Below are 24382 nucleotides of genomic sequence, written 5' to 3'. Positions count from 1 at the left end.
TATAAATTGAAAAACAAGTCATGTCTTCCATGTTTCCCTAAATTTTTTTTAATACAACTTCTCATGCCATGAAATAACACACTGTATTAAAATAAAATTTGAATGAGAAAAGATTAAAAAAAGACTTATAATGACAGACATCAGCAGCTCATACTTATCAACCTTGTTTGTTACCCTTCACATCCCTTTATCTGTAGTTCCAAGTTTTGCTTTTGAGATTCAGTTTTGTTAAGCAATTGAGCTTTGGGTTTTTGGTAATACAGCAGTACCTCAACTTAACAGAAACTTTAGGGGTCTGGTTTTGTAATAAGTAAACAAAGTCCATCAAGAAACTAGTCTACACTTGAATATTTTTTATAGGTATATCTTACAACAATTCCAAATAATTCCTTACATAAACTAACCTGTACTTTTCACTAAAATTTAATGTAAGAGATTTCTCTAAAAATGTATCACATCCAAAACGGTAGCAGGGCAAAAACTACCAATAATATTGTAGTTGATGAGTAGGATATTCTGCCAAGTTGAGATATTACGAAATTTTATTGTCTACTAATTCCTACATGGTATTGTACATGTTCAATCTTTTATTTTGTAATCCAGATACACCATACAGTATACATTTATAAAGCCTATACAATACATAAACTACATTTCCCAAGTAAACATGAGCAGTGATAAAAATATGAGTGATAACAAAATTACCTGGTTAAGAAGTGTTGCTGCATGAATGAGGTGGGCTTGCAGAGTCATCCTCATATAAGGCACAACATTGCAAAAGGCATCGAAACTCTCAATGAGCTCACTATCTACACGGTAACTGTGTTCTACCAAACGGCAACGGAACTTCTTGGGAGTGGGTGTCATGGTAAGGTATCCTTAAAAAAAGATGTAAAGTAATTTCTAACATTTATTAATGCAATAAGTTTACTAGACCCATTAATGCAGGAAAACTTTTCCTAACATGCAGTTCAGTACTTCATAATAAACATCAAAATAAGGTTACTTAAGAAACTGAAACAAATTTTTATAAAAGTAAACATAAAACTCAATCATACCTAAAATTATGTATCATATTATGCTAACATACTTAAAGAAACAATTTTCACTGTCTAAAAAATGATCCTTTAAAAACATGAGACAAACAAGAATTCTGAGGGTATTGATAAACCAGTATACTACGTATATCCCCAACTGAACCACAGGAAAATTCTCTATAAGAGCATAAAATGTTGAAGATGATATGATTCTTTTGTACCATGCTTTCACCATGTCTCAAGTCTCACTTGACTAAAAGGACCAAGTATTCTGGGAATTATGTATATGTATTAAGACACCATTACATTTCTGACAAAAGTAAATAAATTTGAAAATTTTCTCCTTAAGTTTGTAAAACATAAATACCCTCACCTTCACCTATAGTATGAGCCTATGAGGATCAAGATAGTGGTTATAAGGTCACAAACCTAGACTTCATCTGAAAGGACTTCAGTATCCGAACATGCAAGCCAAAAGTGAAGCCTCTACCCCCTATAGTTCTAAAGTTATTGTGAACTCTAAAGTCCTTCAATAAAAAAAAAAAAGATAAATTCACAATAACAGACAGGCACACAAAATAGAAATGACTCCCTTCATGCAAAACTATTATGATGATCAACATTTGTTTCAAGTTTTACTGAAATCTATCAATTGTGTAAGAGTTGTAATGACATGATAAGCATCAAAGTTACACTGACAGATAGACAGACAGAGGAAAAACTATGGTAGGCCCTACTTTATCAGTGGGGGATAAATAGTAACTGAAAGTGTGAATCATGAGAAAAAGTAGCTTACCCAGATCATCACAGAGAGTTCGGAAGAGTTGAACAGGAACATGGGGAAGAGATCTGATCTGTGATCCTGAAGGGGACAGATGATGATGAGACTGCTCTGGTCGGACTGGTGAGGGCAGGACTCTTAGTTTACAGAGGATATCGTGCTGCTCCGACTCTGGAAGGTCATCGCTGAAGGTTTCAGGAAGTTGGGGGACACGAATAAATAAGACTGCGAGATTGGGATCTAGTCTACGAAGCTCACGCAGTTCATTCTTCTCCTGAAAAAAAGGATTATATGCAATGTTTATTAGAGAATGCTGGAGGAAGGAAGAGCCTAATTTAACAACACCAGCATAAAATTTTTTTTCCCATATTCAGTTCAAGTATGTAGTAGTAGTACTATGTAAAATGAAAGAAATATTTCCAAACCAAGTTGAAGCAGAGCTAATAGCCTAAAGACCTACACAAAGCAGTATCTAGTGTTGGGTGAAAGTGCAAAAAATTTAAAAGCGTCTAAACCAGTAGTTCCCAGTGACCAGGGGTGGGAAATCATTCATTTTAAAAGGGGGGGGGGGGGGGGGGGGGGGAAGGCACAATTCAAGAATGTTATGTTTAAACCAAGTTAATGGCATTTTAGGCTTCATCCATGTGAATATATAAGAATTAGATATCACCATAGGCGGCTACAATAATTCACTGACAGACCTCCAACTAGGTGTAATTCAACATGGTTAACTAGAGCTTATGAAGTTAATTAACTATTGTCTAATGATTTATCAAGTTATCAATCATTAAGTTAAAGACTAAAGGAACTGCCGAAACAAAGTTCGGTATAACCTGGAGTTTGACAAAATGTGAACAATTGAAGAAATAAAGAGGCTATTTATGGGCTGACAAAATTTTTTGCCATTTAATAAGTCCCCCGCATGGAGGTAGTGTACCTCACGGGCATTACTGAAGGTTCTTTACAGTGCCCTTTGGCCCCTAGCTGCAACTCCTTTCGTTCCTTTTACTGTTCCCCCATTCACATTATCTTTCTCCCCTCTTGCTATCCACCCTCTGATGACAATTATTTCATAGTGCAACTGCGAGGTTTTCCTCCTGTTACACCTTTCAGACCTACCCAGTCTCATTTTCCTTTCCAGCACTGAATGACCTTGTAGATCCCAGTGCTTGGCCTATGGCATAAACTCTATATTCCATTCTAATCTAATTTGATAAGTCTGAAATAACACACGTGGGGAAATTTACATTGACAAAATTTGTGTGATGTTTGAATGAATAAATAAAGGGAACTTCACAGTTTGGAAAATACTTTGAAATGTTTGAAAAGTCTGTTTTGACACCAAGGAAATATTCTGTGAGATGTCTGAAAGGCCTATTTCAAACACAGAGGCATATTACATGAGATGTTTGAAAGGCCTACTGTATTTAAATCATGAAAGAGGCAAACATTCTGAGAGATGTTTAAAGATGTTTCAACAAAGGGAAACACAGAGGCAAATATTATGTGAGATGCTGGAAGTATAGAGAAACATTCTGTTAGATGTCACAAAGGCCTGGCACAACATAAGGGAAACAGATGTAAACATTCTGAGAGAGGTTTGAAAGCCCTTTTTAACATTAGGAAAAGACAAAGACAAATATTCTGAAATGTCTGAAAGGCCAGTTTCAACATTGGAGAAAGACTAAAGCTAATATTCTGTGAGATGTTTGAAAGGCCTACTTGAACAATAGAGAAACACAAGAGCCCATCTCATTGCTTGTACATTATGCAGCTGCACGACTCTGACCGACTTCTTTGACGGAAGCGACAAAGCTAAGCCTATTTACAAGGGCTTACAGGTTACCAACTAGTAGGTACTGGATGATCATTTTTACTTGGCTGTAAGGGAAAACAATGACTAGCAACTGAGGGGGCCTTCGTTAATGAGTCGCACTATGTCGTATAAGACTTCAGGAATATTTAGGTTTTCTTGTCCTGGTTTTTCTAATGCAAACAAATGCATTAAATTTAGGTTTAAAAACCTTACATTCTCTTTTAATGTTCAATACTTTTATATTGAGGGCATTTCATATTAAATAAGAAATTGGTGTTTCATGTCTATACTGCCATTTATAGGTTACGCTGATGTATTTTTCGGTTTTTACCCTCTCTTTCTCATTGTTTTCTTGTTTATCAAGTTTTCATAAAAGAAAACAACTAATTTCTCTTTACGTATTTGTTGAATGTTTGTTGCGTGAGTACAAGAGGTCTTGCAAAGCAAGAGAACAGGTGGCAAATTAAGCGCAAAAAAATTATAACAAACGATAACTAAAAACATATACTGCTTTCGAAAACTACAAAAAACCAGAAATATCAAGTGAGTGCCCTCAGTGAGGGATGCAAATATGAGAAGCAAGTGTTGCAATTTTTAATTTGGTTTCCATGCAAGTTCCATGCCAAGCCATAAAATTTGACTGCATAGCAACGAGGAAACTATTCCCAACTTTACTGAGGATTCTTCATGGAACGAGAGACGTACTAAGCATTAGGAAAGACGAAATGATTCAAATTTTCCCGATTCAGGTGGAAATGAAGGATCTGGTCAAACAGATCGAGTAAAAGTAGACACGCTGACGAGGGAACAAATTGCAACCCGCCTCCCTTTTGTGGTCACAGCGAAGTACTACTACGTAGTGACAAAGTTGAGTCACGGGAGCAGAGGTTTGTGACCACAGTCTTGTGATTTCAAGACACCGTACTAATCTATTAATTCATTGCTATTATTATTTTAGTTAAGATGCAACCTTAGGTGGAGAAACAGAATGTTAAAAGCCAAAAGATTGCAATACGAAAAGCAGCTCTGTAAAGAAAAGTAAATACTGAGGTACAGAACAAACTATTTAAGGAGAAACAAAAATGAAAAATAAAAGAATTGAGACTTGTGTGAGCTTGCGCAAAAAAAAAAAAAAAACACAATCCGATAGTGTTTGTGAGTTCACAAGCAGAGTCATCCTGACTGCCAATCTTTTACAAAGTCTGATTTTACTGCTCCAGGTTACAAACTACTACAGCAACATCCTTAACACTATTATTATTACCTTACTCATCATCATCAGCAGCAGTTGCAGTACATGCTACGTTGAACAGTGAATCAAGTCTCTAAAGTTTCAGTCGAAATCTGGTTTCATTTCTATTATCCAACAATGCCTGTCTCCACCCACCCAGCGCCGCCCCCGGTACATAGAACTTCCAGTACCAAGAACCAACCCCAGGCATATCTGGTGTCACCCCAAGGAACTGCCCTTGATTTAGGTATCACCACCATTATGCGAGGGTGACAAATATTGCAGCTTGAAAAGGTCATTATTAACATTTTCGTAGTTGGTCTGCACCTCTATGCCATATTCTCGATAAAATTTAGAGTATAATGTTGCTTTACGGATGAAGGCATCAAACCAAAAAGGTTATTTAATACCGATAAAAAAAAACACGCACTTGTTCCTGATGGAAACTATTGTAGAGTAGAAAAGAATAGAATATAGAATTCAGGCCAAAGGCCACGCGCTGGGACCTATGAGGTCATTTAGTGCTGAAAGGTCATTTGACAGTAAGAAGTCAAGAGAAGTCTAACAGGAGGAAAACCTAAAAGCAGTACCCCTATGAATTAATTGTTTGAGGGGGTGGAAAGTCATATGAAAGAAAGAGAAGATGAACAGAGGTACAGTAAAAGGAATGAAAGAAGTTGCAGCTAGGGGCCGAAAGGATTAGACTAGGCAAAGAACCTTAAGTAATGCCTACTGTATGTATGGAAAAACTTCCCCGTAGCAGCCAGCGGATGCAAGAAGGCTGTCATATCTGTTACTACCTGTTCTACCGTAGGTTTCCCGAACTTCTGTCATTTGATAATACAGCTTCAACCTACGAAACCGTTTCCTTCGTGGCATTTCAGTATGTGAGTTCCGTAGACAAAACGTGATGTTAGTTCAAGCCGAGGTCACAAAATAGATGGAATCTTAGCGGATCCATTCAACGGGTACCCTCTTAAAACCTCTTCAAAAACCACATGTCTGCCCTATCTCTATACATTGCCCAAAATCACTTCCCAAGCAAGCCACAAAAAGCCGAGGCATTAATACGTCTGAAATCTGATATGTTTTGCTCGAGCTCCTTTCTCTTCAGAATATCTCAGCTTTTAATTACAGGTTTTCATCCCATGTGGAAATCGACACCGTTACATTACAAAAGAGGTTAACCTATTCTCTCTCTCTCTCTCTCTCTCTCTCTCTCTCTCTCTCTCTCTCTCTCTCTCTCTCTCTCTCTCTCTCTCTCTCACAGCTGCACAGCAGACCCTCTCTCAAGCATACTTTATATAATAATAATAATAATAATAATAATAATAATAATAATAATAATAATAACAACAACAACAACATTGTTACGCTTGTAGAGATTCTCTCTCTCTCTCTCTCTCTCTCTCTCTCTCTCTCTCTCTCTCTCTCTCTCTCTCTCTCTCTCATGCAATTCTGGCTTCTCCTCTAAAATAGTTACCATTGGCCATATTCTAATTCTCATTATTATTATTATTATTATTATTATTATTATTATTATTATTATTATTATTATTATTATTATATCTTAGTCTAAATATACAACAAAGGACTGACAGAGTCTCGGACTAATAATGAAAGATGGCTGCAGGTGTTATCATTCAAAACATCTTAAGGCGACAGTAAATAGTTACAAATCTCTGGCATGAGAGTAAACATGAAATTTACCAAATAGGCTCATCTCCACTGATGCTTGAACGGTAAAAAAAAAAAAAAAAATCTTCCCGCGTAAATTAGTGAAGGGTAAAAAAAAAAAAATTCCCTGCGTAAATTATGACTTTCGATAAATAACGTTTAAATCGTCTGTAACTACTCGCGAATAAAACTGTTCACATTCGTACCTGGACAGAAAAATAAAGATAGTCCACGGTTTTATAAATATACGTCATTCATCTATCAAGAAAATTTATGCCAGACTAGTCTGTGTGTGTGTGAGAGAGAGAGAGAGAGAGAGAGAGAGAGAGAGAGAGAGAGAGAGAGAGAGAGAGAGAGAGAGAGAGAGACTTAACGTAAATCACTGAAAATTCTGACAGAACCTAATTGACGAAGAATAACACGGAGTACATACAAACGACTCTTTAGCGTTTGGCAAACTTTGAATAATTATTCAATTAAAGTGCCCAGTCGTGCTCATACAACTTCTCAAAGTATTCATGATCGGCCAGTCATACATCACAGTTCTAAAAACACAATCCTACGTGAATACCACAAACACCCACAGACACACACATACATGTATGTATCTGAATGTGTATAGACATACATAAATATACGTATGTGTGTGTGTGTATTTCTAATAGTAACAATGACCTTTCACTCTTCGTGGCAGGATTCGAACCAACAAGGATGAGATTCCAGCGAGGACGTAAAAGTGACGAAAAAAAAAAAAAAAAAAAAGTCCGGAAGAAAGCTCAGCGTTCAGGGCGCCCGCGCGCACGCAAACACACACACACCCACAGAACTGGCAGGTCGATCTTCGTGCACTGACACGTGGGCTTCCTTGCCAGTGAAAACAAACGCAGAAGAAAAAAACTCAGGTCGGTGAAGGCTGTGGTTTGACACAGGTGGTAAATGTCAGGCCTCTAACCGCTATCAGCTGTCAATGTTTGTCAGTTTGCTGTTTGGATCTTTTTTTCAAATATCTCTCTCTCTCTCTCTCTCTCTCTCTCTCTCTCTCTCTCTCTCTATATATATATATATATATATATATATATATATATATATATATATACACAAAATCAAGCGAGCACTACTCTCTCTCTCTCTCTCTCTCTCACACACACACAAAATACTCGACAGGCGATCTGTCGTTCATACATATAAAAAAACGAAGGTTATGCGCAATTCAGCTGATATAAGCATAACTACGAAACAGGTGTCCAGCAAAGAGCTTAGCCAAGGATAATCCATGAACACACGGAAAACAGTGAATGAACTATATATTATAGGAACTGCTTTTAGTCCGGCATCTTGTTTAAGCAAGCAAACAAGCAAGTAAGCACGAGTGTCTCTTGAAGATACTATCTTTAACTAAACCAATATAAAAACGAGTATATAGCAATATCACATAAATGACGGTAATCATGGTATAGGTTTATACGAATTGCGTTTTTTTACCGTCTGAAAATGATCCTCAGAACAGTTATCTGAAAACGGGATTCTTATGCTTCCAGGTTGTCAAAACTGATGCGATCTGATTCTACAAACTGACGCAGTTTCTTCCAAGGTCGTGTATAACCAGCACGTAGCAGCTGTTGGCGTTCTTGTTACTGTGGTTGGCTGTGGCGGAACTTTTGAGCTTGTAACAACACAGCTGAAAGTTTCCATGCTCTTTTCCTCAGACTATTTACACTAACTTACCAACTCGAATTTTCCGCCCACTGTGAGCTATCATGAGGGAGTATCTTAATTTATCTTATCAATTATATATGATAAATCTTTGCTAAAAGCAGCTCCATTGACGTTCATCTCATACATAAACATAGGCTACACGTAGCGAGTCAGAATAGGTTGAACTAGTTTATCAAACGTGATGTGTTGGGGTCGTCCTTGACAGAGAAACTCGCTTCAAGGTAAACCTTTCAAGAGAAAGACTGGGTTCAACGCAAACGGAAAACTACTTTTTACTTTATTTTTGAGCGACTTGAGTTGAAATCTCCCTCGAACACACGTGAGTGTTCCCAATATATTTACTTCCCAATCAATTTATTCTCTCCACTTTTGGAGACGTCAAAAATAGCCATGTTGTTGTTAGACATTTAGCTGGCCTTCTGCAGGGGCAAGCTGTCGCTGTTCAGAGCAGCTCTGACAATGTACAGTATGATACCACAGAGTATTTAGTTACAATACATCATTCTATGTAGATTTACAACAATTTATTCACGCGTGTGTGTGTGTTATAACTGAACCTACAAAAACTATCACTAATAAAATAAAAACATACATTGAGATATAACATCCTTCCTTGAATGCAAATTTCATCAAGAGAATGGGAATATTTATTTCTCGATATGCATAACGAATTACCGAAGCCAAACTGCAAGCAGAACGCGACCGAAGAAGAAGTAAAGAGACCACTCTAACACTGGTAGTAAAAACAGCTGAAAAGAATACATAACACTAAGAAAATATGTTATAGCTGCATCAACAGTCAAATTAATAATAGTTTCTCCCTTTTCTGAAAATTTTCCTTTCTCTAGACAAAGGAAAGGCCACGTAATAATGACCTTACCTGCATTTCATGATAGGGATGAGGCAGACATCCTGGAGTGCCTTTAATGTACTAACATAGATATGGAATTACGGGAGATATAAATGAGGGCCGTTAACGTTTCGCTTCGTTCAACACAAGATGATCTCAATGAAAGTCACAAATGATTATTCTTCTTTTCCTTAAAGAAATCTGCTGCCTTGATGCGCCTTCCCCTCTTATTCCTACCAATGGCTACCTCCCCACTCGTCTTTACCATCTTATCTCGACTCTTATCAAAATAGTCATGCGAGTACTTCTCATTTCATCGTTTTCCAGCATCATTTCTCAAAAATGCCTAGATTTGTGTTCGCTGCTGTTGGAGGGTTTGACGCCTCAGGCGAGAATTTCGAGAGAGCACGCTCATTTTCCTTATACGAAGAATCATATATGTACTGTAGTACCGCATGATGGGTATTCTATTGTGGCAGGCGGGCATGGGGGTGAGTGGGTGTACTATTTCGCGAAACAGTCTCTTTAATTTACTCATCAGTTTAATTATTAGAATAACAGTTATTCGGTCAAACCTGGGCTGCCCTTTCGAGTTCTCTTTGCGTGGAGTACCATGAAGAGCAGTGTGAAAACTCTCCTCTAACAAAAGCGGTGAGTATTTGAGGCACTCAATCCGTATCTGAATGCGCGCTATTTTCCGGAGAGCGCTAAGAAGGGAGGTTCTCCGGCCCAGGATTAATAGACTATTAATCCTGCTTCGGCCGTGCTGTTATCGCACGTGTAGCGCTCGTTCTTCAAATGTTCGAATTAATTCATCAACCTCATCCTTGCCGCGGTAGGTGGACGCGGAGCAGGCGTCCTGGAGAATATAGGACACCCAGAGAGTACCCAATGGCAACGCCACCTCTTTGGAAATGTATACGGCTTCAGTGGATATAAAAAAAATAGAAACTTTTATGGTGCAGATCACCAGGAAGGATTAAGAGTCGGTCACCTTCATCTCGGACTTTCGTCGAGACCATGCGGACCGTTAAGGGCCACATTTGACGTTTCATCTTTGTACACGATTCGATATTCATATTAGTAAAATGACAATGTTCCCGAATGTGTCCATACCTTCACTTCCATGGAATGAATGTAGGAAAATCGTTACTAGACCCTTCCTCAAAATAACAGGAGTTCTTAGAAAAGCAGAGAAAGTTTACTATAAATTAAACTCTACTAATGCAGCAATAATTTATAATGAAACATGTTTACGAGAGGGTCTTCTTCCAAAGTATTAAGAAAGTATACGCACATAAAAACAAACTGCGTTGATAAATATCTGTTGATAAATATCTAAGTTAGAGAAAAGTGGTAGAGCAACACTTCTAAATTTGTCAGCATCAACATCAGCACTGCAAGGACAAAAACTTCATAAAAGGTACCACTTATACATATATTCACCGGCCGCATCAGTTAGGCTGAATATTATTCAGTGAATATGTACGAATTAATTAAGAAAAATTCGATAAACCTAAATTACCATAACACAAGAGCCGTCCTCATTACAAATCGATGCAGAAGAACCAAAGAACCAAATGAAGATGAAACAATAGCAGATGTAAATACGGCGATGACGTGAACATGGCATCCTGACCAAGACCCCAAATGACCACACTAACTTGGAATTCTCTGTAGAATAACGTTAAGCAATTATGCATTAACCTTGAAAGTGCAACCTGATGAAAAAAGAAATTGTGCAGACGTCATTCTCATTGAAGAAAGCACAAAAGACGACAGGACAAGAGTCATGAGAGCATAAAATTGAAGTCTCGGCAGACTCGACTCGTAATCCTAAAGCCAGACAAATGCTCAGCCATCACCTCACCAATGCAATATTCTTTCCTCAATATTCCTCAAAACGTAAGAAGTGTTCGTAGAAGGTCACGACTGAGTAACAGGGTAGGGTACACACACACACACACACACACACACACAAAGGGGGGGACAATGATATACTTAATCACAATAGGCCTACACCAGTCTTTCTTTTTCTATTTCATGTTAGAATTGGAATTAGCAGGCAAGATCAAGATTATCAGAATTGTTATTATACTTTCGTCATTCATACCCGATGCTTCGAAAAGACGCGCTATCCATCAAAGAATGATTCTGAAATAAAAGGAAATATGTAGGAGTTTTTCTTCCAAAAGATGGCGCTACTGACATGTGGTGTAGATAAACTGGCGATACCTCGAGGGCCATATCCTGTGCAATCCGAGGAGGACTTAGTTCTCGGCTAAAACAGCATTTTTTCTCTTCTTCAATAGCAACTTTTTTTTATTCTTCATCTTGAATGATGCACTGCATCACGGTTCAAAGCACAAGTGGCAGAGAGAGAGAGAGAGAGAGAGAGAGAGAGAGGAAGAGAGAGAGAGAGAGAGAGAGAGAGAGAGAGAGAGACGTAATAATACGTTCCTTTCCATTAATTGCCTAAGCTTATGACCCTCTACAGGTAGGTTAATTCTTCCTGGAATTCTTCCCGGCTCCAAAACAGAAAGAAAGAAAAAATTCCTTCCAAAGCCCAGTTTACAATCGAACACACACACCAGCATCCAACTCCCCTCACCCCGCCGATCCTACACCCAAACAGAACAAGAGCTAATGGGAAAAGATAGTAATTGTCCAATGGTTGCTGGTTGGATGTGAGGGGAAGTGGGATATATGGAAGGGATGATATACCATTCGCATAGCCTGCACATACTTTTTTTTTTAGGGAAAAAAGATTAAGACTATTATAAGATAATATATTATATAATATATATACATTATATATATATTATATCTTATATCTATATATATATAATATATATGTGTGTGTGACCTTAACCTAGCGTTTTCGTGTATTTGTAGACCTCATCAGAGTGTAGGTACAAAAATAGAGCTACTAGAAGACTTCCTGGCACGACATTCAAAGTCAAATCTGACAACTGCCGAACAATGGTATTCCCAGTAACCTACTTGTTTCAGAACACCCTTGGTTAAAATTTGATCCACTTTACATAACCCTAGACTGATATTTAATAAATTATCATATTCTTTTTTTTTTCTTTATTTCCTAGGATTCCATTCAGGTAATACCTCGAATACTGTTATTCTTATGTGTCAATAATGCAGTTGAAATATTGCCTGTTCTTACGATATATTTACCTATGTTGTTTCAGTCGAGCAGCAAGCGCCTTTCGTGTAATTGTTACTCATTTTCAAGTACAATGAACAAAGTAAGAGAATTTTTGTACACAAGAAAACTTTTCATAAGAAAAGGACGAAAATCACTTTAAAAAGCAAAATAGCAATTCAAATTTCTCTTACTTTGTTCATTGTACCTTGAAAATGTGTAACAAAGTCCCTTGGTACTTAAGTTTTCCATTTTCTCCTCCTTGTGGCGAACCTGCGTATATGTATATGTATACACACATATATATATTATAATATACATAATTATCTGACTCACATCAGAATCGAACCCAGGTCTTTCAACTGAATGACAAGACTGCTGCCCACCAGGCCACACACGTTACAAAAGAAATTGGAACCTGAGCACCAATGGATACCAAAGGAACCACCTGGGAAGGCTAACTGCCTTGCATACCAGCAATTGAAAAGACCTGGGTTCGATCTTGATGTGAGCCAAAAATTTATATCTGTTCCACATGAAGTTGTGTGTTGATTATTTCTAATATAATATATATATATATATATATATATATATATATATATATATATATATATATATATATATATATATATATCACCTACACACTAATACCAAGTGGGGTGTACTGTAATATGAGGCACCGCCAACACAAATACAAGAAGAGTGTCGATTTCGGGTTGAATTTTGACAAAAAGCGAAAGGGCCTGACGAAAGTTTTGCTACCTTTGCAAGAAGCGCCACTATGGAAATCGAAAGTTTCCAGGCATAAGCAAGTCTACATCATTCGCCTTTTTGTAACTAGTAAAGAAAAAAGGGATTAACTCTTATCTCTGCTCAAATCAATGTGTTGTTTCAATCATCTATGAATTTCATAGTAATCATCGAGCGATCGCTAACCAGGTAATGGATGACATCTGACGAGAGAGAGAGAGAGAGAGAGAGAGAGAGAGAGAGAGAGAGAGAGAGAGAGAGAGATTGTTTATTTGTATGGTGTTTTTACATTGCATGGAACCCGTGGTTATTCAGCAACGGTACTAACAGCTTAACGTGACTTCCGAACCACGTCGAGAGTGAACTTCTATCACCAAAAATAAACATCTCTTAACACCTCAATGGAATGCCCGAGAATCGAACTCGCGGCCACCGAGGTGGCAGGTCAAGACCATACCGATCACGCCACTGATGCGCTTAGAGAGAGAGAGAGAGGAGAGAGAGAGAGAGAGAGAGAGAGACTAGGATGTCTCAAAGACATAATTATTAGTCCATCGGAGGAGACATCGTGTGCTCACTTATCTCTAGAAGCAGGTTTTACTGCACTTTCACAATGCCCTAATGATTTTGTCTAGCTTTCTTTTAAACTCTTCCACACTGTTGCTGTTTACGACTTCTGGTGGCAGTTTATTCCATGTGTCACATATCTTGTATGTAAAGAAGTTCCCACAATGGGATGTGTTGTATCTCTTCAGTTCTAGTTTCCATTTATTATTTCTTGTCTGGTTTTCGTTTAACGTAAATAGGTTACTGTCTACTTCTGTTATGCTTTTCAGTATTTTGAGTGTTTCTATTAGTTGTCCTCGCAATCGTCGTGTTTCTAATCCATATTATGTTCAGGCTCTCTAGTCGTCTTTGGTAACCTATTTGCCTGATGGATGGAATTAACTTTGTGGCTCTTGCTTGTACCCCTTCTAATATATTTATATCCTTTCTTAGTGTTGGTGACCAAAACTGTACTGCATATTCAAGAGAGAGAGAGAGAGAGAGAGAGAGAGAGAGAGAGAGAGAGAGAGAGAGAGAGAGAGAGAGAGAGATTCATGGAATATTCAAATATGGCAAGATTAGTAAAGTCTACACCGCATTGTGCGGCGAAAGAGAAGATGAAGTACGCGGTTAAATAAAAAAAAAAAAAAAAAAAAAAATAGTATAGAAACCTAAATCTCCTACAGGGGAATAAAGTAAGGTAAACATCTTCGCCTTTTATGCGTCTCCAGTGATGTGATAACCTCGTCTTCAATGACCCCAGGCATCTCTCCTTCACACTTTTACTGAGCCTCTCTATACTATTTTGGTTTTAAACAGATGCAGAATAGAAGAGAATAGAATATAGAATTTAGGCCAAAGGCCAAGCGCTGGGATCTATGAGGTCATTCAGCGCTGAAAGGGAAATAGAGAGGGAGAAGGTTAGAAAGGTGTAACAGGAGGAAAACCTCGTAGTTGCTCTTTGTGATGTTAGAGAAGGTGGAGAGTCAAATGGAATAAGGAGAATATAAACGGAGGTACAGTAAAATGAATGAAAGAGGTTGCAAACTACGGGGCGAAGGGACGTTTGTTTGTACGGTGCTTTTACGTTACATGGAACCAGTGGTTATTCAGCAACGGGACCAACGGCTTTACGTGACTTCTATTACCAGAAATACACATCTCTCCTAACTCAATGGAATGCCCGAGAATCGAGCTCGCGGCCACCGAGGTGGAACGCCAACACCATACCGATCACGCCACTGAGGCGGTAAGAAGTGACGTTGAAAAGACCCTTAATTTTAAATATAATGCCTACAGTGCACAACGTGGGGTGTTATGGCGTTAACCGGCGTCCCCCCCCGCCCCTTGTTCTACGGGGTTGCATAAATGTACTGTAGTTTGAATACGACTCGTCCTCGTTCAGTGGATCGTTTTCTTCTCTTATACTCTTCATTGGGGTGCTTACAGAGGGAGAAAGGGGATTCAATTCCTTTACGACATAAATCTTGAGTCATACAAAAAATTCTCTTGAATGAAAATTTATTTTCTTCTGTTTCTCCTCTCTCTCTCTTTGCATGACGAGTCGTGCGAGACGACGACCTTAACCTGGAAGAAGAAGAAGAAAAAGAAGGAGAGAGAGAGAGAGAGAGAGAGAGAGAGAGAGAGAGAGAGAGAGATCCACCCACCCCTTTTCTAAGACTCTCAGAAATCGACACCAAGCTTACGCAACATCGACACCATTCAACCGCAGTTCTTCTTTGTCGAGAGAGAGAGAGAGAGAGAGAGAGAGAGAGAGAGAGAGAGAGAGAGAGAGAGACTTATTGTGCGCGTGTTTCTGGTAGGTACTACTGTCTTTTGTCATTGCTTACTGTATTGTCAGCCATTTTTATCCTCCTCCTCCAACTACTACTATAATAATAATAATAATAATAATAATAATAATAATAATAACAGGAACAGGGAGAATAAAACAAAGATTCACAGAGATCACGACAGACACAGTCAGACACCAACTAAAGAAAATGCCAAACTGGAAAGCCCCAGGTCCCGATGAAGTCCATGGATCCTGGCTCAAAAACTTCAAGGCCCTACACCCACGAATAGCAGAACAACTCCAGCATTGTATCTCAAATCACCAAGCACCCAAATGGATGACCACAGGAAGAACATCCTTAGTACAAAAAGACAAGAGTAAGGGAAATATAGCCAGTAACTACAGGCCTATCACCTGCCTACCAATAATGTGGAAGTTACTAACAGGTATCATCAGTGAAAGGCTATACAACTACCTAGGGGAGACAAACACCATCCCCCACCAACAGAAAGGCTGCAGAAGGAAGTGTAGGGGCACAAAAGACCAGCTCCTGATAGACAAAATGGTAATGAAGAACAGTAGAAGGAAAACCAACCTAAGCATGGCATGGATAGACTATAAGAAAGCCTTCGACATGATACCACACACATGGCTAATAGAATGCCTGAAAATATATGGGGCAGAGGAAAAACCATCAGCTTCCTCAAAAATACAATGCGCAACTGGAATACAATACTTACAAGCTCTGGAATAAGACTAGCAGAGGTTAATATCAGGAGAGGGATCTTCCAGGGCGACTCACTGTCCCCACTACTCTTCGTAGTAGCCATGATTTCCATGACAAAAGTACTACAGAAGATGGATGCCGGGTACCAACTCAAGAAAAGAGGCAACAGAATCAACCATCTGATGTTCATGGACGACATCAAGCTGTATGGTAAGAGCATCAAGGAAATAGATACCCTAATCCAGACTGTAAGGATTGTATCTGGGGACATCAGGATGGAGTTTGGAATAGAAAAATGCGCCTTAGTCAACATACAAAAAGGCCAAGTAACGAGAACTGAAGGGATAAAGCTACCAGATGGGAGCAACATCAAACACATAGATGAGTCTGGATACAAATACCTAGGAATAATGGAAGGAGGGGATATAAAACACCAAGAGATGAAGGACACGATCAGGAGAGAATATATGCAGAGAAACAAGGCGATACTCAAGTCGAAACTCAACGCCGGAAATATGATAAAAGCCATAAACACATGGGCAGTGCCAGTAATCAGATACAGCACAGGAATAGTGGAATGGACGAAGGCAGAACTCCGCAGCATAGATCAGAAAACCACGAAACATATGACAATACACAAAGCACTACACCCAAGAGCAAATACGGACAGACTATACATAACACGAAATGAAGGAGGGAGAGGACTACTAAGTATAGAGGACTGCGTCAACATCGAGAACAGAGCACTGGGGCAATATCTGAAAACCAGTGAAGATGAGTGGCTAAAGAGTGCATGGGAAGAAGGACTAATAAAAGTAGACGAAGACCCAGAAATATACAGGGACAGGAAAAAGACAGACAGAACAGAGGACTGGCACAACAAACCAATGCACGGACAATACATGAGACAGACTAAAGAACTAGTCAGCGATGACAGTTGGCAATGGCTACAGAGGGGAGAGCTCAAGAAGGAAACTGAAGGAATGATAACAGCGGCACAAGATCAGGTCCTAAGAACCAGATATGTTCAAAGAACGATAGACGGAAATAACATCTCTCCCATATGTAGGAAGTGCAATACGAAAAATGAAACCATAAACCACATAGCAAGTGAATGCCCGGCACTTGCACTGAACCAGTACAAAAAGAGGCATGATTCAGTGGCAAAAGCCCTCCACTGGAGCCTGTGCAAGAAACATCAGCTACCTTGCAGTAATAAGTGGTACGAGCACCAACCTGAAGGAGTGATAGAAAACGATCAGGCAAAGATCCTCTGGGACTATGGTATCAGAACGGATAGGGTGATACGTGCAAACAGACCAGACGTGACGTTGATTGACAAAGTCAAGAAGAAAGTATCACTCATTGATGTCGCAATACCATGGGATACCAGAGTTGAAGAGAAAGAGAGGGAAAAAATGGATTAGTATCAAGATCTGAAAATAGAAATAAGAAGGATATGGAATATGCCAGTGGAAATCGTACCCATAATCATAGGAGCACTAGGCACGATCCCAAGAGCCCTGAAAAGGAATCTAGAAAAACTAGAGGCTGAAGTAGCTCCAGGACTCATGCAGAAGAGTGCAATCCTAGAAACGGCACACATAGTAAGAAAAGTGATGGACTCCTAAGGAGGCAGGATGCAACCCGGAACCCCACACTATAAATACCACCCAGTCGAACTGGAGGACTGTGATAGAGAGAAAAAAAAAAAAAAATAATAATAATAATGGCGAAACAATCCACAATCACGTATGGATACATATGTTTCTGTGAATTTATTTCTCCATTGAGACTCATGCTATTATGAGCATTTTCAATTAATAATAATAACAACCTACTTTGCTGCTTTTGAAACTGTATAAATCCTTTCAGTCCTACATATAATAAAATAATCTTCCAAGGGTTAATAATTAACTGTATTCAAGATCTTGAAAAGCAAAAGGCTACGAGTGCACCAACTGAAGAGAAGTATGACGAATTTCTCTTCTCAATCTGAAGCCCACCACACACGATCAGTTCTACCTCAGCAGTTATGACTGTGCTGGCAAAACTGAATGTTAGTAGTGGGTTCAGTTTTGCCTGCGCGGGCCGACTGTATAGGCATAAATGCGCAGGTAGAACTGATCGTTAGTGGCGGCCTTGAATGAAGAAATGACCTTTTTCACCAACATCTCAGATAAGAAAGTAACGAAGTGGAAAAACGCCAAGAACCTCAGAATTTCCGTATATACTAGAAAAGTTCTTAAATAGAATAGAATCAGGATTTCTGGTCTAAGCCAAGCGCTGGGGGTTATGAGGTCATTCTGCGCTGAAATGGAAATTAACAGTAAAAAGGTCTGAAAAATGTAACAGGAGGGAAACCTCGCAGTTGCTCAATGAATCAACTGTTAGGAGTGTGTGGAAAGTATGATGGTAGGAAGGGAACGTGAACGGAGGTACAGTAAATGCATGAAACGGGTTGCAGCTGGAGACCGAAGGGACGCTGCAAAGCCGCACTAAATGCCTACAGTACACCGCAGGAGGTACTCTGACAGCACTAACCCCATACGAGGGGAAGCGTTCTTGAGCCTTTAAAATTGTCCTATGTGAAACGGATACGTCAGCCCTTCTAACTGCAACTTGGATGTTACTGAATATAATACATAACGTAACTAGACTTCTATAGTTTTTGTGATTTTTTTTATATCAAAACCCCAAAATTTTAGTTTTACTGAACCGCATTACGCAATAATTTATATAACAGTTTCAAAGGAAACTATGTACACAGTAACAGAGCTTTCATACCAAATTTAGACAATCTACCCTATCACGATACGTTATCTGCAAACGACCATTATATAAGGCCTGACCTGGAACTAATCATTTCATTACAAATACTTTACGACAGAAAGACCGATAGTATTCTGTAGTGGTGATATACATTGTTTATATAATACAAGCCTGTTTTGAAGACACAGAAGCTATTTATAAAAAGAATAAAAAAAACTTGGGTTTACAAGTGGAACGAAATTGTCCCCAACCCGTGCTACCTTATCAAGTTCAAGGCGCTATCTACAGAGACATCATATAAGACTGATCCCAAGTTAAACCCAAAGATACACGAATGAATAAGTTTGATAATAATAATAAAAATGGAGAAACAAATCCACAGTTATGTATATGTACATATATTTAAAGATTAAACTGTACAGAGAGCTTTCAGGAATCTGTACGTTTCATCTTTAATAAAACTACATATAGATAACTGTGGATTTGTTTCTTCGTGGGCCGCAACTCATACAACATTATACGCTGTACAGAAAACTTGTTCGCGCCGAAGGAACTTCGGGGCAAATTGATACTGGTTTTTCTTGTCGCGAAATGGTGTTGGAAACCAGAACGGAATTTGAGAAAAATGTTGCATAAGTATCTGGAAAATGATTCCTGGTTATCGACCTGAACACTGCAGTTCCTCATCTTCTTCGTACCCTCCATAATTACATCCAACGGCGTGTAACCTCCAAGTCAGGTAATAAGGAAAAAAGGCGATAAAACTTTTTTTGTTTCTTTTTGACTGGAATATGATGATGTCTCAAAGCTATTCTAACTATTTATATGTAAATAGAGCTTTTGTTTTTTGAACTTTAATGTAAATGGGCAATTTTCTCGACTGCATCTCAAACACACTAATATTGTTTCAATGTCAAGTTTAAAATATTTACTCTATGTAACTATTTGTCACGTCAGAACACCTAGCTATGCGTGGTACCAAAATTCCGGGTAGGGGATTAACCTGTGTGTGTGTGAGAGAGAGAGAGAGAGAGAGAGAGAGAGAGAGAGAGAGAGAGAGAGAGAGAGAGAGAGAGTCCTACTTAGATCCTTCCACACTTCTTTGAAAGCTGGAAATATTACAAAAGTGGAGAAAGGAGACATTGTCCTCAATACGAAATATCAGCATCTCTGTTTCTACATTTGAAAGCGCACAATTCAGGAACTGAACTGAAAAATAGAAGTTAGGACAATGTCCAAGCGCTGGGACCTATCAGGTCATTCAGCGCTGAAAATAATGTTGAAACACATGATAGCAGAAGATCGCTAGTAAGATGGAAGAGAATATGAACGAAGGTACAGTCAAAGGAATAGAAGGGGTTGCAGCTGGGGGCCAAAGGGGTCCTACAGAAAACCTTGAGGAATGCCTACAGTGCATCCCATTAGGTACACTGACGGCACTATCCCTCCCTTACGGGGGTATAATTCAGGAACAAATGCATGTATTACCATTATAATTTTTAAGACTATTTTGATTAAGTGCTCAATAAAAATTAAAAACTGTTCAGTAACGGGGGGGGGGGGGGGGGGGGGGGGGGGGGGGGGGGGGCACCGATGGTACTATCAGCCAGCAGCATGAGCCATAAACTATCAGCCAGCAGCATGAACCATAAAAGTCCTTCTCAACATTTAAAAAGAAACAAAAAAATATTGGAAAAAAATAAGTTTTCAAAGACGTCGAATTCTGGTAATTATTTATCCAGTTTGCAGAGCAAGGAGTAAAATAATCTAGTGTCACTGAAGAAATACTGACAGGGTATCTTTCGAACTGAGAGGACGCGGAGGACCAATTCGAAGGTTCAAGGTCAACAATCTGCAAAAATGACCCTTCAATCAATTTCGCCTGTGAGTTGCGTGGTGCCGACCTTCCAGTGGCAGAACATCAACACAGGAAGGATAAAATAACGAAACCAAAAATAATGAAATGTATTTGAAAACGCTTCCGTAAGGAACTCCACCAAAAGGGTTCAAATGCGTTTAACCATATCCATTCATAAAAGTCTTTCCTGGTAAAGTAAACAATGATAGAAATATAATAAAAATGTAGTTAATACAATTTAAAATCACCTAAAAGAGAACGTTTGCGCGCGCGAGTGCGATACAGGATTCTCTGTTTTCAGTCTTTCCATCTATGAATGTGATTACAAAATCACTGAGCAGACTGAAAGAAACTTTCGAGTCAAGACGGAAGAAAAACCATTTACACTAAAACATACAATAATACTAAAACCTTCGGGTGTCCCACTTCCCGTAAAGTGGTTATGGAAGCTGACTAGGCCTTACAGATCTGAAAGGGAACTTCTATTGCATAAAGGCTCTTACCTGTCACTTTCTTTAATCAACGTTTTGATACAAAAGAGAGGGTTATACTCCCTGTCAAAGACAAACAATACATTAACATTAAAAGACTAATTCGGGAAACTATTCCTTCGGCACAGTTCATGCCATGACCTACCATCTCATGGAAATACTGCGCAACACATCCACAAAACACACGACCAGAGAGAGAGAGAGAGAGAGAGAGAGAGAGAGGCTCAATAAAAAACTTAAATTAAGCTGTAAAGGAGAGAGAGAGAGGAGAGAGAGAGAGAGAGAGCTGATGCCGAGAGAGACGAGGAGAGATAGATATAAGCGTATCTCAGTCTAAGACCACTAAACTGATTTACAGCTCTCCTACGGCTGGCCCGAAGGACTAGATATTGTTTACGTGGCTAAGGACCAATTAGTTACCTATAGTTGCCACACGCTAAGTTGGCGGTGATGCCCCTCCCCCTTTCAAGCGAAGGTGGTGATTGGAATACAGCAACTGTTCGTGTGGCTATTCATTTGAGTGTGTTGTATGCGCTTGCAAGTACTAATTCGAGTTGTTTTTCCTATAGCAGTCAATTATAGTCTTTAAAGAAAAGAAAAAAACTACGTCATATTATTAACACGTCTGATTAATTTGAGCATACTATGATTACATTATAATTCAAATTGTCAAAGTCAAGGATTTTACACATTTTCGAATGCAGTCTGCTTCATTTAACTTCAGAATGCGGTAAATATATAAAATATAGGTCAAAATCATGTCAATCATTAAAGTCGTTTAGATACGGAGATGCTATGTAAAATGAATAGAGTAGTCTCAGTGGCCAGATAACATGTTTAATGCTTAAAAGACATGCGTCTTATGTACTGGAGGGAATTTCAAACGCAGTGGTTAACCGAGCTAATCTAGAATAAAAAGGAACAGCTGCCAGCACAGTTACCATTCCGAGATATACATACACTGAAGTACAAAGGAGTGTCTTGACCTCAGTAATGGAGGATTTCTTGAAAGACACCAAACGTATTGGACGGATAATGAGCCAGACGAGAATCATTGTAATGAAGGTCTTCAACTATCTCCGTGAGCAACATGATCAGGAATGCTAAGATGATATTTTGAAAAGGACTGCTGCTGCAACGGGAATATCTGTCCGCTCCATTCAGCGAATAAAGCAACAACACAAGCGTGGAAAAATGTACTCCCCACCCCCTAAGACCAGAACATCACCAGTAACGGGAGCTTTGGATCATTTTGATAAGGCTCGTGTACGTGGGGAGATAATGGCTTTCTACGAAAGAGGTGGAATTCAAACAATCGAGAAATGACTGGAAAAGGCGAAGGCGCCACCTGTGACTTTTCCTGGTGCTTATACGTCCCTTCTCAAGCTTGTTAAGGAACTTGGGTTTCGCTATAAAAAGGTTGAAAGTGGCAGAGTTGTTAGTGGAGAGGAACGATATTGTTCTTGCAAGAAATAAATATCTAAGACTTATTGATGAAAACAGAAAATTCGACACTCCAAGGCCAGAAATATACGTGGATGAAACATGGGTCAATCAAAATGAGTGTGTGAGCAAATGTTGGACATTACCCGATGGAATTGTTGGTCCAAGAGTGAAAACGAGAAAGGGGGCTAGATTTATCATAGTGCATGCTGAGGGAGAAAATGGATTCGTACCTGGAGGATTGCTAATTTTTCGATCGAATAATGATAATAAGGGCGACTACCATGTTAGTTTGAATCATACAAGCTCCCTGGCAAACATTCCAGTTAGGTGTCTCATTGTCTTAGATAATGCTTCATATCATTCCAAAATATCAAACAAAGCACCTGTCAGCAGTTCAAAGAAAGCGGAAATCGTCTCCTGGTTAACCAAACACAATATAGCTCATGACCCTTCTTTTACCTGTCAGCAGTTCAAAGAAAGCGGAAATCGTCTCCTGGTTAACCAAACACAATATAGCTCATGACCCTTCTTTTACCAAGTGCGAACTTATTGCTGTGGTATAGCAGCACAAGTACCTACAGGAGTATGAAATTGACAAAATCGCTCGAGATGCTGGCCATAAGGTACGTACTTAAACGTCCTCCTATCACTGCGAATTCAACCCCATAGAATTCATTTGGGCACAAATAAAAAATGAGGTTAAGAAATGCAATTCAAATTAAAATCAGACTTTGACACAGAGGACCGGAGGTCATATATTTGTCACACAAGAGAAGTATAGGATATTTATAGAAGAAGTGATTTAGTACGTGACCATTTAACTGAAAAAAAATGATTATAAACATCACCAGTGACAGTGAGAAGTCAGAAAGCGATGATTGAAGTAATTACTGCACTTAAATGAAATGTTTAAAGTACCAATGACGAATGAATTTGTTATTTTGAGATATTGTTTAATGTATCCTTCAATTTGTTTTCTTTTGTTGAGTCAATTAAATGTTTGATGTATCAAATTTATTTTACCTAAATATGTTTAAATATAATTGCAGCAAGTTTCCGATCTAAACGATTGTTAGACTGGGCTATAACACACCGAAACTTATAGTTATCTGTAGCAAAATATAAAGATGGCAACACTGACTTACTCAGTCAAGTTGTCTACGAGCTGTCAGAATCAGCTGATCACTGAGTGGCTGTTTACCTAGACATTTCACCTCCCCACTCCCATCATGCATATTTTGTGGTGTCTTATGATTCATATAATCATATAGCATATTTATAGGTATGCAATCGACAGTATATAAGTTATTATGAAATATGGCTTGTATTATTTGTTTTTATTCAATTCATATATAACATAATGCACTGAAATAACGAATTGTTTACATTCGACAATAATGTTTTGTCTTCGGCTTCGATTTCCTGTAATATATATAAATTCATTTTTCCTACTCCGAATGACATTTGAATTCTGTGAAAGAATTTCTAACTAGTTCTCCAATAATTAAACTTTTACATGGGAAATGGAAAGAGGATTATATCATATCAAAATATATTCTATGAAAATACGGATAATGACTCGAACTAATGAAGTGGGCGGGCCATCACCGCCAACTTAGCTTGTGGTAAGTATAGTAATGGGACCTATAGGTTATCGTACGTATAGCTCATAATATCGAGAAATGGATTTCTGATCACCAGAAACAAACTCCTCTGATTCCACGTTGGC

At 38.7% G+C, this 24382-nt stretch overlaps 1 protein-coding gene across 2 annotated transcripts in view; it reads right to left on the bottom strand.

The window, feature by feature from the left end:
* The window catches only part of LOC135197878 (dual serine/threonine and tyrosine protein kinase-like), a 110211-nt gene that overhangs the window by 24048 nt on the left and 61781 nt on the right, over window positions 1–24382 (bottom strand). For both annotated transcript variants that reach the window (XM_064225081.1, XM_064225080.1), the window contains exons 4-5: window positions 1834–2092; window positions 706–878 (exon numbers count right to left, since the gene is read on the bottom strand). In XM_064225081.1, the coding sequence (XP_064081151.1) occupies window positions 706–878; window positions 1834–2092 (432 nt within the window). The remainder of the gene's footprint in view (window positions 1–705; window positions 879–1833; window positions 2093–24382) is intronic.

The sequence above is a fragment of the Macrobrachium nipponense genome, chromosome 21, assembly GCF_015104395.2.
Source record: "Macrobrachium nipponense isolate FS-2020 chromosome 21, ASM1510439v2, whole genome shotgun sequence".
NCBI classification, from domain to species: domain Eukaryota; kingdom Metazoa; phylum Arthropoda; class Malacostraca; order Decapoda; family Palaemonidae; genus Macrobrachium; species Macrobrachium nipponense.
This window is presented reverse-complemented; position numbering and strand designations above follow the sequence as displayed.